The sequence below is a fragment of the Cetorhinus maximus genome, chromosome 18 (assembly GCF_964194155.1).
Source record: "Cetorhinus maximus chromosome 18, sCetMax3.hap1.1, whole genome shotgun sequence".
Taxonomy (NCBI): domain Eukaryota; kingdom Metazoa; phylum Chordata; class Chondrichthyes; order Lamniformes; family Cetorhinidae; genus Cetorhinus; species Cetorhinus maximus.
This window is the reverse complement of record NC_135896.1, coordinates 85,861,890-85,883,079: the sequence shown is the minus strand read 5'-3', so window position 1 is coordinate 85,883,079 and position 21,190 is coordinate 85,861,890. Positions and strand designations below refer to the sequence as shown.

Sequence of the window (21,190 nt, the reverse complement as noted above, 5' to 3'; positions counted from 1 at the left end):
GATACACTTTGGAAGGAGTAATTTGACAAGGAAGTATTCAATGAACGGCATGGCACTAGGAAGTTCTGAAGAACAAAGGGATCTTGGTGTGTGTGTCCATAGATCTCTGAAGGCGGAGGGGCGTGTTAGTGGGGTGGTGAAAAAGACATATGGGATACTTGCCTTTATCAATCGAGGCATAGATTACAAAAGTAGGGCGGTCATGTTGGAGTTGTATAGAATCTTGGTGAGGCCACAGCTGGAGTACTGTGTGCAGTTCTGGTCGCCACATTATAGGAAGGATGTGATTGCACTGGAGGGAGTGCAGAGGAGATTCACCAGGATGTTGCCTGGGATGAAACATTTAAGTTATGAAGAGAGGTTGGATAGACTTGGGTTGTTTTCGTTGGAGCAGAGAAGACTGAGGGGCAACCTGGTCGAGGTGTACAAGATTATGAGGGGCATGGACAGGGTGGATAGGGAGCAGCTGTTCCTCTTAGTTGAAGGGTCAGTCACAAGGGGGCATAAGTTCAAGGTGAGGGGCAGGAGGTTTAATGGGGATGTGAGGAAAAAGTTTTTTACCCAGAGGGTGGTGACGGTCTGGAATGCACTGCCTGGGAGGGTGGTGGAGGCAGGTTGCCTCACATCCTTTAAAAAGTACCTGGATGAACACTTGGCACGTCATAACATTCAAGGCTATGGGCCAAGTGCTGGTAAATGGGATTAGGTAGGTAGGTCAGGTGTTTCTCACGTGTCGGTGCAGACTCGATGGGCCGAAGGGCCTCTTCTGCACTGAGATTCTGTGATTCTGGGCACAACTGGGAATAAATCCCAGGAGAAAAATCACTGAGGAAACTAAAAGTTTGTACTTTTTAAAAAAATGTCCTCTTTATAGGAACATTGCAAGAGTTTCCTCCATTACAACAGTGACTACACTTCCCAAGTACTTCATTGGCTGTAAAGTGTTTTGGGTTATACAGAGGCAGCGCTGTAGAAATGCAAGCTGGTTCAGGACTAATTCTCGAGCTCTTTCAATGAACCAAGACCAGCTGGATGGGCCGAATGGCCTTTGTATGATTCTACGTGTGAACAGAGCCTTTACTTCAGGAGAACTAATTTCCACATTTGTGGAAAAGGGTGGCAGGGTGGGGATCCTTCAGCTTCACACTTGACACTCGAGGAATGGAGAGTTTTGTGATTGCAAAAGTTTCCTTTGAACATCTTGGGTGATTGTACTGTGTTGTCAATAGCCTTATTCCGCCTGTTCCACCTAAATACTGTTTGATAAAGGAAAGGAAGAACTTGAATTTATAAGTGTAAGAAAAATGGCAGGTAATTGAGTAGCATGGTCCCACAAACAGCAATTACTGGGTAACCTATACTTACCTAGCCCAGCTCCTGACGTCTCCTGCATTCCTCAGCAGTTCCCTCCTTTCCCAGTGATGCTGCTGAGGCTTCAGGGCCTCCTGCCCTGCGATTGGACCCGCAGCATCAGGAGCCTGCCTGTCAGGCCCAGAAGTTTATTTTTAATATATTCATTCGTGGCATGTGGGCGTCACTGGCTAGGTAGGCATTTATTGCCCATCCCCAATGTCCTTCAGAAGATGGTGGTGAGCTGCTGCCTTGAACCGCTGCCAATTAGGAGGCCTCATGTAAAATTCCCGACCAAGTCCCACTGCCGACAAGTACAGTCTCAGGATCTGCTTTTTACTCTGAAGTTGGGGTCTCAACACCCCTCTTAAATCCAGGCCACTTGGTTTTCCTTGGGATCCCTCTACTCTTGGGTAGTTCCAGAATATTCCTTTCATAACCTGTTTGAGCTGACAGATCATTTACCCCCTAAAGATGGTCCATTCAATTGGATCACGGCTGATCAGTACCTCCATTCCATTTACCCGCCTTACTCCAAAATCCCTTGATACCTTTACTCAACAGAAATCTACCTGTTTTGAAAGTTCCTATTGACCCTCAGCACCCACAGCCTTTTGAGGGCGAGAATTCCAGATTTTCACTACCCTTTGTGTAGGAAAAGTGCTTCCAGGTTTCACTTCTAAATAAGCTAGCTCTAATTTTAAAATTGCACTGCCTGGTTCTGATTTCCACATTATCCGCTTAGCCTCCCTCCTTAACAGCACTGTGGATGTACCCATACCACATGGACTGCAGCGGTTCAGGAAGGCAGCTCTTCACCACCACCTCAAGGGTAATTAGGGATGGGCAATAAATGCTGGCCTAGCCACTGATGCCCACATCCCATAAATGAATTTTAAAAAATCTGGTTATTTTGATCAGATCACCCCTCAACTTTCTAAACTTAAGGGAATGCAAACCAAGTTTCTGTAACTTGTTGATATAATTCAACCCCTAAGCTTATTGTTCTGATCCATTTGTGCTGTAAGGCCTACGAGGTCAATATATCCTTCCTGAGGTGCAGTGCCAAAGACTGATCACAGTGCTCCAGCTGAGGTGTGACCAAGGCTTTGTAAAACTGAAACATCACTTCCACGCGTATTATTCCAGCCCTTTGCGATTTAAGACCAGAATTCCATTAGCCACCTTGATTACTTTCTATCTATGCACTAGCTTTTAATGACTTATGTAGAAGGCAGACTAAATTCCCTTGCTGCGCGAGCTCCTCGCCTCTCTTGCCTTTAAGAAAGTATCCCCGTTTCCCTTTCTCAGATCAAAGGGGATGATCTCACATTATGTTTTGAGGAATGGCTGTGCTCTGTGTCAGTCATATCAAAGCTATTTTGCTTGCCAGTCAAATCAGAATATCACATGAAATAGGAGCTGAAGTAGGCCATTCGGCCCTTTGAGTCTGCTCTGTCATTGAATATGATAATGGCTGATCTTTGGTTTCAATTCCACTTTTCCCGCCACTCCCCATACCCTTTGATTCTCTGACAGGTGGAAAATCTGTTCATCTTAGCCTTAGACTTATTCAACGATGGAGCATCCGCAATCTTCTAGGGTAGAGAATTCCAAAGATTCACAACCTTCTGGGTGAAGAAACTTCCCCTGATCTCAGTCCTAAATGATTGGGTCCTTATCCTGAGACTATGCCCCCATGTTCTAGATTCCCTAGTCTGGGGAAACTACCTCTCAGTGTCGACGTTGTCAAGCCCTTTCAGAGTCAGATGCGCATTCTGTTCTCTCCCTTTGGAAATGAAAGTCCCCGTGCCAGGTCTCCCCGAGCCTTCCTGTTATAATTGTCGTTGGGAACGTCAGGAAGCATTTCTTCGCACAAAGAGTAGTGGAAATCTGGAACACTACCTCCCAAAAAGCTGTTAAGGCTGGGGGTCGATTTAAACTTTGAAAACCACGATTTCTCTGAGGCAAGGCTAGGGCTATACAGCCAAGGGAGGTAGCTAGTGTACACCAAGGATGATCTAACTGAACAGTTTGGGGGGCTAAATGGCCTCATGAGCAGCCCCACTACTAGAAAGTATTGATGGTGCATCGAAAAAAGAAAGACTTGTATTTTATGGTGCTTTTCATGACCACTGGATGTCTAAAAGTGCTTTACAGCCAATGAAATACTTTTGAAATGAGTCACAAATGTAGGAAATACAGCAGCTAATTTTGGGCACAGCAAAGTCCTGCCATGTGCTAATGACAAGATAATCTGTTTTTGTTGTGATGTGGATTGTGGGTTAAATATTGACCAAGACACTGGGAGTAACTCCTTTGCTCTTCTTTGAAATAGTGTCAAGGGATCTTTCACATCCAGCTGAGAAGGCCCCTCTTTTTTTTGCCCCTCTTTCCAAACCCCGTGGAGCTCTGATCTGAAACATAAGAGCTGGATGAAGATTATTAGCATGGCTCAGTGTACAGCTTCTTGAGAAGTGAGCTTTGCTGTCCTCTGCATTTCCACTCCCCCGCTCCCCCACACACGGTAATCCTCCTAACTGGAACAACAGAAAGTGTGTTAAGGCGATCACTGCAAAGACTTTAATGAAGGATGTGTCTCTCTAAGTCAGAGACTAGGTGATCGGCGCCCTTCACTCCAGCTGATTAATGGCAGCCAACCTGGCTTAGAAAGGCCTTCTGTTTCTATAGGTTCGTTAGTCTCTCTGTCCAACTTGCACCGTGTTATCTCCCGGCTGCTCAGTGGGTAGCACACTTGCCTCTGAGTCAAGAGTCCCATTCCCGCGATTGAGTCCACAATCCAGGCTGGCACCCCCAGTGCAGTACCAGGGGGGGTGCTGCACTGTCAGAGGTGCCATTTTTGGATTATACATTAAACCAAGGCCCTATCTTCTCTCTTGGGTGGATGTAAAAAAATCCACGGCACAATTTGAAGAAGAGCAGGAGAATTCTCCCTGGTGTCCTGACCAAAATTCATCCCTCAGACAACATCACTAAAATCACAGGCTACAGGGTCATTATCATATTGCAGTTTCTGGGAGTTTGCTGTTTTCGACACTGCAATAGTTGGCTATACCTCAAAAAGTTGCCTGTAAAGTACTTTGGAACAAAAGGAAGACTTGCCTTTATATTGTGCTTTTCACAACCACAGGATGCTCCAAAGTACTTTACAGCCAATGAAGTACTTTTGAGGTGCAGTCAGGAAATAGAGTGAGTTTAAATAAATTATATTGGTTTTGGTGGATGTTAGGAATGGGTTTTAGCTTTAACGTCTAAGTTTGATTTGTATTTCTGTATCTGTGTGATAAAAAGAGGTCAAGTTGAGTTTCACTTTAAAAAGTGCATGCATTTCTAATGAGAGTTTTATGACTGTTGCAGCTAAGTTAAACAAACAAGAGTAGAGAAGCTGGGCTTCCACAGACATACACACAAGAAACTAGAAACAGCAGTTCGATTTGGAAGCTATTTGAGTTCAGTTGGTTTTGAAAGTAGCTGCCAGAGAGACTGGAGCAAGCCCCAGGCTAAAGAAAGGACCCCAAAATCCAGGAGAGTGTATCAGGAGAAAGTCCCAAGCAGATCTTCTAGTCAAAGGAAGGACAGGAGCCTAGAAAAGGTCCTATTAAGTGAAGTTAAGAGTGAGGGGCAGAGAGAAAGGCCCCAACCTTCAGATTTAAAGAGAAAAGCTGCAGAAAGTGAGATCAGCTTGCAAGAGGCCAGAAGGTTCAAAGAGACAACGGAAAGACTGTAACTCTTTGCTATGGGCATGTGAAGTGGTGGTGTAGTGTTAACAGCTGAGTTGGTGGGAGAGAGTGCGTGGAAGAAAGCTTTAATGCATGTGGTGACCCAGGGGGAAGGAATGTCGGAAGGAAAGTTCGAAACCCTAGAGGTGGACTCTTGTGGAAGGCGTTTGAGAGAAAGCGTCGGTTTGGGAGGAGATTCCAAGGCGAGTTCTTGGAAAGTGGTGTTTGGAAACCTTTGTGTGAAAGACGGACTGCAGTGAGGCCAGTTGGCTCATGGTGTGACAAGCATCTGGGAGGAGTTGAGGAGAGATCCATAGCATCTGCCTGGGATAGCACCTGTCACTTGGTTTCAGAGTGTGGTGTGCCTGACCACAGGGTGCCAATTGGTTTACATGGGCAGTACTTACTGTGGACATTAGAGTATAAGATAGCTTTTGTTACTTGCGTTATCCTTACAAATCTGTATATGTATATATCTTGTGTAATAAATGTTTTACGCTTTTGTTAGAAGTTCATCAGCTGACTCCTGTGTCTCTGTTGAGTAGTTACCCTCCATGTATCTAAATAACAAATAAAAGTTGGGATCTGTCAAGCTGGGTTCCACCCTGGGATCAGGCTTGCCCGGTGATAACCTCAGCTGGGAATCATAACACAATGCAGGAATGTTATAATGCCTTGAGATTTGCTAAGGTCATAAGTTTGAGTTTATCTGCCACTAGATGGGGATAATAATGCTAGAGTTAAGGCCTGTTTATGTACTCCCAGAGCATCCAGGGAGTTTATTAGTAAAGTATCTGCATGACCTCTAGCATAAACAATGGGCTGAATGTCTTCCTGATGTGCTGTGAGGATTCTGTGATATTATAGCAGGCCTGAATGTTTGAGGTGAGGAATTATAAAATGTTCTTTTGTCTATTTCCCCTCCCAGAATCTCCCAGGACTTCTTCCGCTTCTTCCCTGAGCAGCCATGACAGGATGTCCACGGTCACCACCTCCACCAGCTCTACGTCAGTCAACACGGACTGCTCAGACAACGAGCGCCCGGTGAGTGCCGGCTCCTCTGGCTCCTTGCAGGATTTCCGCGGTCCTTTTGGGACCCCACCCCCTGGCAGCCAGCCCCTGGAGGCCAGGACCCAAATGGAGGAGTGCGTCCGAGTGGAGCAGGCTCCACCCCTGCGCGCGTCGAAGGCCGATCGCGCCTGCAACAACAACAACAACACGCCGGACCGGATGAGCATGGATGTCAACTTCCTCCAAGTCCCTTTGTCTCCCATAGCAACCAGGGCCATGGCTCCCAACCCCAAGCTGTCGTACGTGGACAGGGTCGTCATGGAAATAATTGAGACCGAGCGGATGTATGTGCAAGATCTGCGGAGCATCATTGAGGTGGGTGTCTAGCGTTCCCGCACAACTTCCACAGATGGGACAGGACCCACAGACCTAAATGTCAATGAGGTTGGAATTTTATTAAGAGAAATCAGGAGATGGAGATGAAGTTGGCATTGTCCCCTACTTGAAAGAAAACATTTTCGGGGTTATTAGGAAGGAGTGGGGGGCGGGGGTGAGACTAATAGGATAGTTCTTTAAATGAACTGACACAGACAATGGGCTGAATGGCTGCTTCAGTGTTGTAAGATTCTAATGCACTTTGCCACACCACCTGAAGATAGAAGGATCCATTTAAGAAATCCATTCAAATTGGTCAGGGTTCACTTCAATTAGGGCAATGTGAAATCTCCTTTCAACTGGCATGGCCTGACTTGCAAAGCATAAGTTATTTGACATGGCTCAGTGATCACACTCTTATCTCAGAGTCAGAAGGTCTTGGGTTCAAGCCCTCTCTGTCCCCTTAGGCGGATGTAAAATATTCCACGACAGTATCCCAAAAAGAGGAGGGAAGTTCTCCCTGGCGTCCTGGTCAATATTTACCCCTTGTCAAGAATACAAGAAATAAGAGCAGGAGTAGACCACACGGCCCATCAAACCTGCTCTGCCATTCAATATGATCATAGCTGGTCTTGGGTTTCAATCTCCCCATATCCCTTAATTCCCTGAGAGATCAAAAATCTGTCCTTCCCAGCTTAAATGTATTTAATGATGGATCACACAACCCTCCGGGCTAGAGAATTCCGAAGAGTCACAACCCTTTGGGTGAAGTAATTTCTTCTAATCTCAGTGCTAATTGGTCGGCCCCTTATCCTGAGACTGTGCCCCCATGTTTTAGATTCCCCAACCAGCAAAAACAATCTCTCAGCATCCACCCTATCAAGCCCCTTCAGAATCTTATATGCTTCAATGAGATCACCTCTCATTCTTCTAAACGCCAAAGAATATAGACCCAATTTACTCAGCCTTTCATCGTAGAATAACCCTCTCATCTCAGGGACCAATTTAGTGAACCTTCGCTGTACTGCCTCCAAGGCAAGTGCATATACCCTTGTATATGGAGACCAAAACTGCATACAGTATTGCAGATGTGGTTTTAGCAAAGCCCTGTATAATTGTAGCAAGACTTCTTTATTCCTGTGCTCCAATCCCCTTACAACAAAGGCCAACATGACATTTGTCTTCATATTTGCTTGCCGTACCTGCATACTTAAATTTTTGTGTTTCCTTATACGAGTACACCCCAGTCTCTTTGAGCATCAACGTTTACAAGTTTCACACCTTTCAAAAAATATTCTGCTTTTCTATTCTTATAACCAAAGTAAATAACTTCACATTTCTGCATGCTCCATCTGCCATCTTGTTGCCCACCCACTTAAGTTGTCTATATCTCTTTGCAGCCTCTCTGTGTCCTCCCCACAGCTTACCTTTTCACCTAGCTTTGTATCATCAGCAAATCTAGATACATTACTCTGTCCGTTCATCTAAGTCATTAACATAGATTGGATATAATTGAGTCCCCAGCTCTGTTCGATCATTGCAGCACTCCACTAGTCACAGTCTGCCAACTTGAAAATGTCTCGTTTATGCACATTCATTGCTTTCTGTCTGTTAACCAATACTATCCATGCTAATATGTTACCTCCAACTCCATGAGCTCTTGTCTTGCTTATTAACCTTTTGTGTGGCACCTTATCAAATGCCTTTTGGAAACCCAGGAATACTACATCTACTGGTTACCCTTTATCTACCCTACTAGTTACATGCTTAAAAAACTCTAATAAATTTGTCAAACAGGATTTCCTTTGTGTCAAACCATGCTGACTTGTTCTAATCCTACTTTTCTAAGTGCACTGTTATGACTTCTTTAATAATAGTTTCTGGTATTTTCCCAATGGCTCATTAGGAAAACTGACCTGTAGTTCCCTGTTTTCTCCTTCTCTCCTTTCTTGAAAAGGGCTATTACATTTGCCAACTTCCAATCAGATGGACTGTTACTGAATCTAAGAAATTTTGAAAAATCATAGCTAGCGCATCCACTACCTTTGCAGCTATCTCTTTTAGGACACTAGGGTGTAGACCACCAGGTCCTGGGGATTTGTCAGATTTTAGTCCCTTGAGTTTCTTCAACGCTTTCTTTCTTCATATTAATTACCTTAATTTCCACACTCTCTTTGGATCCTAGGTTCCTTTCTATTTCTGGTATGAAACTTGTGTCTTTACTGTGAAGACAGGCACAAAATATTTTCCAATGCCCCTACCTATCCTTCCCCATGATAATTTGTCCCGTCACTACTTCTAAGGGACCACCATTTACTTTAGCTACTCTCTTCCTTTTTAAATATTTATATATATAAAAAATGATAATCTGTTTTTATATTTCTGGTTAGTTTGCTCTCATTCTATTTTTTCCCTATTTGTCAACTTTTAGGTGAACCTCTGCTTGTTTCTAAAACACTTCCAAACCTCAGGCTTGTTGTTCTTTGCAACATTCTACACCTCTGCTTTTAATTTAATACTATCCTTAACTTCCTGAGTGAGAGCCACGTGAGATCTTTCTCACTGAGTTTTTGTTTTTCAACAATGTGTTTCTGAAAATGTTGAATTGTTTATTTAAAGGTTTCCCACTGTTTATTTACTGCTATACCTTTTAGTCTATTTACCCAAACAATCTTAGCCAGTCCTCACCTCATACCTATGTATTTCACTTTGTTCAAGTTTAAGATTCTTGTTTGTGGTTGGAGTAAGTCATTTTCAAACTTAACACGGAATTCAATGGTATTATGATCACTATTTCCCAGTGGATCTTTTACCATGACATTATTAATTAACCCTGCCTCATTACACAGTATTAGGTCTAAGATAGCTTTATATAGTCGGTTCCACAACATATTGCTCCAGAAAATTCTCATGAGAACTTTCTACAAACTAATCTTCTAGATCACCTTTGCCAATTTGATCCTCCCAGTCTATATGAAGGTTAAAGTGCCCCCAAAATAATTACATGAACTTTGTACAAGCTCCTATAATTAATTTGGTTAATCCTCTGTACAACATATAACTACAGTTAGGGGTACCATAAACTCCTCCCACCTGCATTTTCTGACTCTTGCTATTCCTAATCTCCACCCATATTGATTCCACTTCATGATCTTCTGAGTGCCTTCTACTTGGCTTGACTGCAGTCCCAGCAGTGACCATTGCTCCTGGCAGCTCTCAGAGGTGGGATTTGCTGTTGGTGGGGGATGGAAATTCAGCCACAAGCCAATTAAAGGCACTGTAATGGCTGCGGGGCAAGCCGGCCAAGTGGAGGCGGTCTCTCACTCAACTTTTACACGAGGTAAAATTTATGCCCCAGCTTAAAATTCGGCCCTTTGGCTGGGTATCCATGCCCCCGCTTCCCTACCAGCTGAGATCATACTGTTGATACAGCACTGGGATTGGCCTGGGACAACAGTGATTTATTTGGGCTTAGTACCAGAGTGGGAAGTGATGATGCCATATGAACCGTGACATCTGTACATTTCCCAGTGTTCCCAATTATGGCCTGCTTCATACTAGAACATAGGAAATGGGAGCAGGATTAGGCCATTCAGCCCCTCAAGCCTTCTTCATCATTCAGTTAGATCTTCTACTTCAATGCCATTTTCCTGCACTATCCCCATATCCCTTGAGAAGCCTATCGATCTCTGTTTTGAAGGTACTCAATGATTGAGCCTCCACAGCCCTTTGGGATAGAGAATTCTAAAGATTTACCACCTCCTGAAGAAATTCCTCCTAATCTTGGTCCTAAATGGCCTGCCCATTATTCTGAGACTCCGTCCCCTGGTTACAGAACGCCCCAGCCAGGGGAAACATCCTTCCTGCACCTACCCTGTTGAGCTCTAAGAATGTTATATGTTTCTATGATATCGCCTCTGATTCTTCTTAACTCTAAAGAATACAGGCCCAGTCTCCTCAATCTCTCCTCATAGGCCAGTCTTGCCACCCCAGGAATCAATGTGGTGAACCTTTGTTGAACTCCCTGTATGACAAGTATATTCTTCCTTGGGTAAGGAGACCAAATCTGGACACGTACTCCAGGTAAGGTCTCACCAAGGCTCTATACAATTGCAGCAAGACATCTTTACTCCTGTACTCAAATCCTCTTGCAATAAAGGCCAACATACCACTTGCCTTTTAAATTGCTTGCTGCACCTGCATGTGACATTTGTGACTCATGAACAAGAATGCCCAGGTTCCTTTGGACATCAACATTTCCCTATCTCTCACCATTTAGAAAATACTCTGCATTTCAGTTTTTCCTATCAAAGTTGATAACTTCACATTTTTTCACATTATATTCCATCTGCCATGTTCTTGTCCACTCACTAACCTTTGAAACCTCTTTGCATCCTCCTCACAGCTCTCACTCCCACCTAGTTTTGTGTCATGAGCAAACCTGGAAATATTACATTTGGTCCCCAGATCCAAATCATTGATATAGATTGTGAATAGCTGGGGCCCAAGCACTGATCCTTGCAGTACCCCGCTAGTCACCACCTGCCAACCTGAGAATGACCTGTTTATTCCTACTCTTTTTTTTCTGACAATTAACCAATTCTCAATCCATGCCAGTATACTGCCCCTATCCCATGTGCTCTAATTTTGCTTGCTAACCTCTTGTGTGGGACCTTATCAAAAGCCTTCTGAAAATCCAAATACTCCACAACCACTGATTTCCCCTTATCTATTCTGCTGGTTACCTCCTCAGAAAACTCCAATAGGTCTGTCAAACATGATTTCCCTTTCATAAATCCATATTGACTCTGCCCAACCCTACCATTATTTTCTAAGTGTCTAGTTATCACAACCTTAATAATAGATTCTAGCATTGTCCCTACTACTGATGTCAGGCTAACAGGGCAAGTTCCCTTTCCCTCTCCTTCCTTTCTTAAATAGTGGGGTTACATTTGTAACCTTTCAATCTGCAGGAACCATTCCAGAACCTCTAGAATTTTGGAAGATGACCACCAATACATCCACTGTCTCCACAGCCACCTCTTTCAGTACTCTAGAATGTAGATGACCAATCCAGGAGATTTATTAACTTTCTGTCCCATTAATTTCTCCAGTACTACTTTTTTACCAATACTAATTTCTTTCCATTCCTCATTCTTTATGTCTCTGCATGATTTCTGGGAGGTTTTTTTTGTATCTTTCTCTGTGAAGTTGGACGCACAGTATTTATTTAGCTTCCCTTATTCCCCTTTATGAATTCTCCTATCTCTTCCTGTAGTGGGCCTACGTTTACCTTTGCCAATCTTTTCTTCTTTACATATCTATAGAAGCTTTTACAGTCCATGTTTATGATTCTTGCTAGTTCACTCTCATATTCTATTTTTCTTTCCTTTATCAGTTTTTTGGTCCCCCTTTGCTGAATTTACTCAATAGAGAGAATCAGTGAGTGGGAAAGTTTTGAAGCAATCCTCTTGGCCGTTAACCCAACATCAGAGTGGTTGGTGTCCGCTTCGTCCAGTGGATTTATCCAATGCATTGGAAAATGAGCCCTCTCAAACACAAGACCATGATCTCATTGTTCTTCTGTTGATGTTTGGCATGAGCCCCTTTAGGGCAAGTTGATGTTAAATGGTCACCAGGGTTAGCTCATTCTGAGGTTATTTACAGTTCTGGCTGGAGATCAGAACCCAGATTTTGGAAAGGTTAATTAGGAGCTTGTGGATATTGTGGCTCCTGTACTTTCTGCTCCTGGAGCATATTCTATGTGCACTGTCTGCATTAGATGACATGTGACACTGTGCTGTGGCAGCCAGAAAGCACAGACATAAATAAAGCTTCTGCCATATTAGAAGTGGGTCTGAATGGGCCAACATTCTATAGGAAAAGTACAAACTTAAGCCAAAATACGTCTTGTGTAACACAAATAAGTCACTGCCTTAAATTATACTCATTACTCCATCCCCATTGACTGATCTATAACCAGCAGTACTTCACATCCTTAATTAGCATGACTTATAGTTTTCTATTCAGACGCAACAAGTTCTAACAGCACTGTTGGGAAATTTTCCCACTTCAACTAGAAGTAGTTCTTCTATTGGCACATAATAGTAAAATGGTGGTAAAAGGAGGAGTAGGGCCGATTAGGGACAAAAAATGGAATTTACACATGGAGGCAGATGGCTTGGCTGAGGTGTTAAATGAATACTTTGCATCTGTCTTTACCAAGGAGGCAGCTCCTACCCAGGCCATGGTGACAGAGGAGGAAACTCTGTCACTAGAATGATTCAAAATTGATAAGGAGGTGGTATTGGATAAACTGTCAGTACTTAAAGTTGACAAGGCAGTGGGACAGGATAACATGCATCCAAGGATATTGAGGGAAATGAGAGTGGAAATTGCAGGGGCACTGGCCATAATATTTCTTTCATCCCTAGGCTCAGGGGAGGGGCCAGAGGCCTGGAGAATTGCAAACATTATGCCCTTGTTCAAAAAAGGTTGTAAGGATAAGCCCAGCAATTACAGACCAGTCAGTTTAACTGGGAAAACTTCTCGAAACGATTAATTGGGATGGAATTAGTAGTCACATGGAAAAATGTGGGTTGATTAGGAGGAGCTAACATGGATTTCTTAAGAGAAAATCATATTTAGCTAGCTTGCTGGAGTTTTTTGATGAGGTAACAGAGGGCTGATGAGAGTAATGCTGTTGATGTGGTATATGTGGACTTCGAAAAGGCATTCAATACAGTGCCACACAACAGACTTGTGAGAAAAGCTTTAGCTCATGGAATAAAAGGAACAGTAGCAAAGTGGATACAAAATTGGCTGAGTAATATGAAACAGTGAGTAATGGTTAATGGATATTTTTCAGGTTGGAGGAAGGTTTGCAATGGAGTTCCAGGGGTCAGCATTAGGACCCTTGCTTTTCCTGATATATATTAATGATCTTGGTGTGCAGGGGTCAATTTCAAAGTTTACAGATGATACCAAACTTGGAAGCATTGTAAACTGAGAGGAAGACAGTGTAGTACTTCAAAAGGACATAGACAGGTTGATGGAGTGGGCAGAGAGGTGGCAGATGAAGATCAATGTAGAGAAATATGAAGTGATGCATTTTGATAGGAAGAACATGGAGAGACAATATAAAATAAGGGGTGCAACTCTAAATAGTGTGCAGGAACAAAGGGACCTGGGTATATATGTGCATAAGTCATGAAAGGCGGCAGGATGGGTATAAAGAGCAATAATAAAGCATATAATATCCTAGGCTTTATTAATAGGGGCATTGAGTACAAGAGCAAGGAGGTTATGCTGAACTAGTATAGGACACTAGTTAGACCTCAGCTGGAATATTGTGTACAGTTCAGGGCGCCACATTGTAGGAAGGATGTGAACACATTGGAGAGAGTGCAGAAGAGGTTTACAAAAATGGTTCCAGGGATGAGAAACTTCAGTTGTCCAGGTAGATTGGAGAAGTTGGGACTGTTCTCCTTGGAGAGGAGAAGGCTAAGAGGAGATTTGATAGAGATGTCCAAAATCGTGAGGGGGTTGGTTAGAGTAGACAGGGAGAAACTGTTCCCACTTGTAAAAGGATCAAGAATGAGAGGGCACAGATTTAAAGTGATTTGCAAAAGAAGCAAATGTGATGCGAGAAAAAATCTTTTTCTCTCAGTGAGTGGTTTGGGTCTGGAATGCACTGCCTGGCAGGTTCAATCGAGACATTCAAGAGGGCATTGGATGATTATTTAAATGGAAACATTGTGCAAATGTATTAGGAAAAGGCAGGAGAATGGCATTGAGTCAAAATGCTCATTCAGAGAGCCAGTACAAACATGTTGGGCTGAATGACCTCCTCCTACACCATAACGATTCTGTAGTGCAAGATCCCACATGCCCACCTTTACACTTGGTGAAATCTTAGGGAGAGTGAGGCAGCCTATTGTAGGCTGTATACCCAATAACAGGAGTATCAATAAACTCCTACCCACATGAACTCAGCACAGGATACCAATGGATTAAACCTTTTTCCATTCACTCTCATCACTCTGAATCCCCAAGTTCCCACCCTTCCCCGAATGGATCAAACCCTTTCCCATTCATTCCCAAGTTTGGAGGGACAAAATATATAATTGTCCAACTGGGTGTTTCTCACTGTTTAACTGCAAATGATGCAAACATTTCATAGACTTAGAATTAAACTTTATTCCAGCTCCACAGTGCCAGTTCTTATGCCAGTTTTGTGTGTCAGGGCTCTTGGAACAAGCCAAGTGGGAGAAGATGTGACTATATCATCATTCTGTGACCGCCTCGATCCTTGGAACTGTAAAGAGAGAGAAAATTTGCATTTATATAGCGCCTTTCATGACCTCAGGATGTCCCCTGGCTCTTTACAGCCAATGACGTATATTTGAAGTGTAATCACTTGAAGTGTTGGAAACTTCGCAGCAGCCATTTTACACATGGCGCTATGCATGTGCAGTTGTATGCTGATGACAGGCCTGGGTTAACGGTCGTCATCTTTATCGGAGGCGATGTGCAGCAGGGCACATGCGCAATCATCACTGGCAGCAGGGGGAGAGAATGTTGTGAATTTCTACCCTGGATTGACGGTGACAGATTTTGGAACTCCTTTTGCCGAGAGGTTGTGTCATGAAGCTATTAATGTATGTAATATTATTGGAAAATATTTTTCTTTTAAAATAGATGTTTTGTCTGTGGGTGTGTCTTAATTGGATTAAAGCCAGCTAGTCTCTGGGTGCTTTGGTGTGTACTAGTTTTGATATGTAAGAGAGATAGTGTGGATTTGCATTTTTTTGAATAGAGCGTTCAAGACATGGGGTGAAAACTGATACCTGTCTAGCAGGTACCAAGCAATATGTTTATATTATTAATAAAATTGGTACTATGAAAGGGGTTTTATTGTTAGAAGAGGCTGGTGATACAATGAGAATTTACATTCAACGGGTAGGAGTTTTTGGGTGTGCAGGGCAGAGGAAATGTAAGATCAAAGCCTATAAGCCTACCACTTTGTCTGCAAGGAACCAAAGTGAAAGGAATCTCATTTTGAATTTGTAAGGTGAAAATGCTTTGCGTGGTGTTTGGTTAAGTCTATGGGGTGCTGTTGCTTTAATGGAGATTAGTTTGGGAATTTGTTAAAAGTTATGATAGTAATTTGAAGCCATGTGTATATATATTTTAACCTGTGTAAATTAATACAATGTTTCATTTAGTTTAATGTAAAACCTTGAGAACTGGTGGTCTGATTCCTGAATTTAGAGTCGCATCTCAAAGGTAACACTTTAAACAACTGTCATAACCTATAATTTTAAGTTTCCCTCTGGAATTTTTGAATAACTCAACTTTACCAATTGCATCAGTCATAACAGGTTAGAAGTGAAGGATTTGCAGATGGGAAACTAAAATCTGGTGAGAAACACTTACCAACATGACTGCAGTAAAATATCCCACACAGAAAGGATTTTAGTTTCCTGTCTGCAAATCCTCCCCTTGCCCTTCTGCCCTTCTGGGTTCCAGGCTCCAGCAGTGACGTCATTGGATTTCTGTGCATGCATGGAGCAGTGCACGTGCGTAGATGGGTATCATCTTGCATAGCCATATTGCGTTGGCAGGAGACGGTGTTTAAACACTGCAAGGTTCCACAAACAGCAATAAATAATGACCTGATAACCTATTTGTAATGTTGGTTGAGGGACATATATTGGGCAGGATTCCCAGGGGAACTCCCTTGCTTTTCTTTTCAAGTCGTGCTGTGGAATCTTTTAGCCCCATCTGATGGGGCAGACGGGGCCTCAGCTAAACACTTCACCTGAAAGATGGCACCTCGGGTGGAGCAGCATTCGCTCAATGCTGCACTGGAGTACCAGATGAGATTATGGGCTCAAGTCTCTGGAGCTGGGACTTGAACCCACATCTCTTGAGTCAGACAAGAGCTCTACCATGGCTAACAGCTAAGATGGGAACCAATAGGCAACATAGGCTTGCTTCCTGCTCAAGTCTGAGCCAGACTTTTGACTCCTGGATCATTTCTAAAATACGTACTAGTCTGTTTGAAAGCACAAATCCATTTTTCCCGTCTTACTTTAGCATGGGAGAGCTGGGTTCTGTTATTTTAATGAAGGTTTTCAGAATGATTTCTGCGCTGCCACTTCAGACAGAGTTGGGGAGAATTTTTTTCTCACAAATGCGTTAATCTGTGGAATTCTCTTCCCCAGAGAGCAGTGGAGGAGGGTCATTGAATATTTTTAAGGCTGAGTTAGATAGATTCTTGAATAACAAGGGAGTCAAAGGTTATGGCGGGTAGACAGGGAAATAGAGTTGAAGCAACAATCAGATCAGCCATGATCTTATTAAATAGTGGAGGAGGCTCAAGGGGCCGAATGGCCTACTCTTGCTTATAATTCATATGTTCGTAAACCCTTAATCTGCCCTTTGACATCAAGGGCAGTATTTGGCCTCTGATTCTTTAAATATTGTGCAAATGCTTGAAGCCGTGGCTTTTATTGTATTCTGTTAAGGTCATTAGTTTGTATCAGAGAGACAGCCTAGCAGTTTAGATTGGGACTGCCCTTTGGACCTTGTTTAAACAAAGACTTCATTATATTGAGTACGATACAGTACCTAGAGCAGGAATGCACCTTGGGGAGGGTGCGGAGGAGATTTACCAGAATTATACGAAGGATGAGGGATTTTGGTTGTGTCGAGAGAATAGAGAAGCTGGGTTAGTTCTCCTTAAAACAGAGTAGGTTAAGTGGAGATTTAAAGGGGGCATTTGAAATTGAGGGGCTTTGATGGAGTGAAAAGGGAGAAACTGTTTCCACTGACAATCGGTAAGCAGAGGACAGAGATTTAAGATAATTCTCAAAAGAACCAGAGGGAAGATGAGAATTTGTTTTATATAAGCAGTGAGTTGTTGTGATCTAGAATGCATATGGGTTGGTGGAAGCAGATTCAATAATAACTTTCACAACGGAATTGGACAAATGCTTGGAGAGCAAAACTTTAAAAGGCTACAGACAAAGAGCAGGGAGGGTGGGACAATGTGGGTGACCCTTTTCAAGAGTTGGCACAGATGCAATGGGGCTAAAGAACCCCTTTTTTTTTGCTGTATCATCCTATGAATGCCCCGAATTACTCTGTATTCCTCGGCAGGGCTCTTCGCTACCAACCCCTCCTCCCTGTTGCGTTCTGCTTTGAATTTCCTCTTTCTCCCCAGAAGCCCACAGGTTGACGCATAAAACTAGCAAAGGTCGGCCAGTAACTTCAAGCTGCTGAAATTTTAGCCGCCGAGAATATAACCTGATGACCCAAAAACATCCCTCAATAAGGTGGGTCCCTACAAGGGACATCATATCAGCGCAGACATCGTCGACCATATGGTCTCCTTCCGTGCCCTACATTTTCTGTGTTTCTATAAAATGGAGCACAGGCTTGTCATAATTCATGGTGCAGGAGGATCCAACTTGTATACTAGAAAACCGTGGCAATAATTTAGAAAACTTCTCTCATATCTTCCAGGGAAATAGCGGTCGATTGTGGCCATTCTCTCTTGCTAAATCTCTGATTGTGAAATTGTGTTAAAATTATGTATAGAGGTGTTCCAGTGAGATGCAGGCAAGGTTCTCCCCACTCACCCACACACTAGCCACTCTGCTCCTGTCCCTGCCCTGTTCTCCCTGTCCACTTCACCCCTCACTCTTCTCCGATTCGCTCTCCTAGTTTTAGCTATCCGCCAATTATACTGACCCTAATGTCACTCCTGCTGCTGCAACAGACTAGAGATTGAAACTGGAATCATCTTAGTTCGTGTAATTTAGGATTGTGCATTTACTCAGACTGACCGGTGTGCCTTACTAGGTACTGTTAACCAGACAGATGGTGTTCCTAATGCCCCAGGTTCTTTTACAAGTGCTTTTGAGTAACCACTTATCGAGGAGCTCGGGTACCAGTGCTTTACCCTCAGTTCTATGCTAATGGTGGTGAAGTCTGCCCATATTCCTCAGCAAGTATGAAACCACTGTATTGTATGTAGCACCATAAACTAGAGAGTGGTTTCACTCTGAATGAATTGAAGAGTGAAGAGTGAATCTGCTGAGCAGGTGAGTAAGGTCTCCTCTTTTAGGACCAAAGTGACTCTTGGTCTTTAGAAGTAATTGGTGCACTGAATCCATATTACACCATCCGTGGCGTTGACAATCATTCATCAGCTCTGAAACACTTAGTAAACCTTTGCAGAAGCCTGTTAAAGAAATAAAATATTTGACGTATTTATATAGTGGCTCTCGACATTCCTTAAACACTTCACAGTCCATGAAGTGAAGTTACTGTTGCAATCTCAAATGCAGCAGGTTGTTTGTGCACAGCAAGATCCCACAAAGAGAATTGTGATGATGTCTAGATAATACATTCTTTTTGGCATTGGTGGAAGGATAAATATTGGTCAGCACACCAAAACTCCCCCTGCTTTTCCTCAAAATAATGCCTCGAAATCATTCACATCCATCCTATAGGGCAGACAGGGCCTTGGTTTAATGCCTTAACTGTCGGTTTAACTGTTGGAGGTGGTGACAGAGTGCAGCACTCCCTCAGTACTCCGCTGGGAGCTTCACCTTCGATTATGTGCTTAAGTCTCTGGAGTAGGACATGAACCCATAACCTTCTGACTTAGAGGCAAGAGTACCCACTGAGCCATGTCCGGCTGACTTGAGTGCCTATTGGGAGCCAATGATTGAAACAAAAGAAAGTTGGAGCGTTGAGAGGGACAAGAGCAACAAATTCTACTTCTATTAACCGCAAACCTTAATCCTTGTTACGTTGTGGTGACCTCCAGGGATTCACAAAGGCACGAACACAATAGGATTGATTAAAGAGGGGAAAATTGCCGGCGCCTATTGAGCCCATTGGCGAGCAGCAGTCATTGGGGTTGCAGGATGGAGCTGTCTGTGGTTGGACTGTATTCTGAGCTGTCAGACTACTCTAGACGTCCGTGTTTAAACATTAACACAATTAGTGAGCTGCTGCTCCCAAGAGACACAAATCAACTGCAAAGCCTGAGGCCTAGGAACTCCCCTCAAACAACAGTGCCTTTCCTGTACCTCTGAGGTCTTCAAATGAAATGTTGCTGAAACTTTGGTTTGCTGCAGATTATTTCCCTCTTTCTCAGCTTAGTTTGAGGTTATGTTTCTTCCCATGATGGATACGTATCTGAGTGGTTCAATTTGGGCAAGCCTGCAATTGCAGGCCTAAACTGGGCCTCAATTTGACAAAATCTGCACTAGGCCTGCCCCCTCGCCCCAAATTAAAGCGGAGGGAATGTATTGGGTGGTGCACCAGGCTAGGTTAAGGTTGCCGACTGTCCTGGAGTTTTCGGGAATTTAAGGTTGGTCTGCACGCTGCTTCTTATAACTCTGGAGAAAAATCATAGGTGCCTTCTTAAAAAAAACTTGTGATTTCTTTCTCCTATTTACTTTGAACACTTTTGTTTAGAAGTTGTATCAGCACCCCGTTCTCAAGGGCAATTGGAGATTGGCAACAAATGCCACACTCTCATCTGATGAATAAATTAAAAGAAACATATAAATATTGGGGGTGGGAGGTAAGACCATTTGACAGTCAAAAATCATCTAATTGGCTAAGGAAAAGTCTCTTTGTTTAATTGGCCGAGGGAAGGCAGTACCACATGGGGATGAACATGTCGGACAAACAATGGTAAAAACAATGGAAGGATGTGGTGGTTGGAGGCGAGAGGGTTATGAGGTGAAACCTTCAGGAATGCGTCCAGTGTTGTCAAAACGTGGGTCATCTCTGGGAAATGGGCCTAGGCTGCATGGGTGAAAGTCGTCTTTGTTTGCTGCAGGGGTCTTGTATCAATTATGCTTGAGCATTCAGTGCAGTTCCTGATGAGTGCGGGCCGATGACATTGAAATGTAAGTACGCCCGTCGAGGCAATGTATGCCTATGATCCTGAGGAGGGTGGGGTCAAATTTGTCTTTCCACTCTTGCTGCTAATGGGGTGGGAGTGACCTCTAATTAGGATCGGAGGACTTACTGCATCCATTAACATGCGGTGATGTAGCCGTGCGATTTTAAAAGAGGCCTTGCGTCTGGTCTTTGTGGCGCTCACCTGTTTCAGACCATTGGCTGCTTTTAATATGGGAATGAAGATCCTGTGGCATATAGGACCCTGCGCTATGCTCACTCCCACAAGTTCCCTGGGCGATGGAGATGCAGTGGTCCATCAGCGGTAAGGGTTAAATTACTTTTGCAGAGCCTGGAGGGGCAGGAGTAAATAATTGGGGTTACTGCTACCCCCCGCCCCGGGATGCCCCCACCTGCTGTGACACAATTTCCCCACCCCACCTGTCTCCCCCCTCTTTCAACTTAACTTGCTAGCAGCAATCCTGGCCTGATTTATAGGCTTCAGTCAGGCGAGCTGCATCAGAAAACCTGTTTGCGGCCTGCAGCTTGCCTGTTGCTTTCAAACAAAGCCGGCACCACCAAAACGTGGAAACGTCATTGCTGCCAGAATGGCTGCAGCTGCTTCCTTCATGTGCATTGTGTGGCACCCTTGTGTTCATTTAATGTTATGCAGGTGCTACCCGCTTGTTCTCAAGTGAGCTGCTGTCTAGTATTTCTTCTCCAAAGATGGTGACGGGAAGAAAAGTAAAGCCTTTGCACATGAACCTTGCAGCTTTGGAGGT

At 43.6% G+C, this 21,190-nt stretch overlaps 2 protein-coding genes across 2 annotated transcripts in view; one reads left to right on the top strand and one right to left on the bottom strand.

Moving 5' to 3' along the window:
• LOC144693318 (pleckstrin homology domain-containing family G member 3-like) overlaps window positions 1-21,190 on the top strand; it is a 201,215-nt gene that overhangs the window by 118,049 nt on the left and 61,976 nt on the right. The window contains exon 4 of the mRNA XM_078563111.1: window positions 6,019-6,476. Within this exon, the coding sequence (XP_078419237.1) occupies window positions 6,019-6,476 (458 nt within the window). The remainder of the gene's footprint in view (window positions 1-6,018; window positions 6,477-21,190) is intronic.
• Window positions 14,651-21,190, bottom strand: part of srp14 (signal recognition particle 14) — an 82,133-nt gene continuing 75,593 nt past the window's right edge. Inside the window, exon 5 of the mRNA XM_078563108.1 lies at window positions 14,651-14,793. Coding sequence (XP_078419234.1) covers window positions 14,674-14,793 — 120 coding nt within the window. The 3' untranslated portion in view covers window positions 14,651-14,673. The remainder of the gene's footprint in view (window positions 14,794-21,190) is intronic.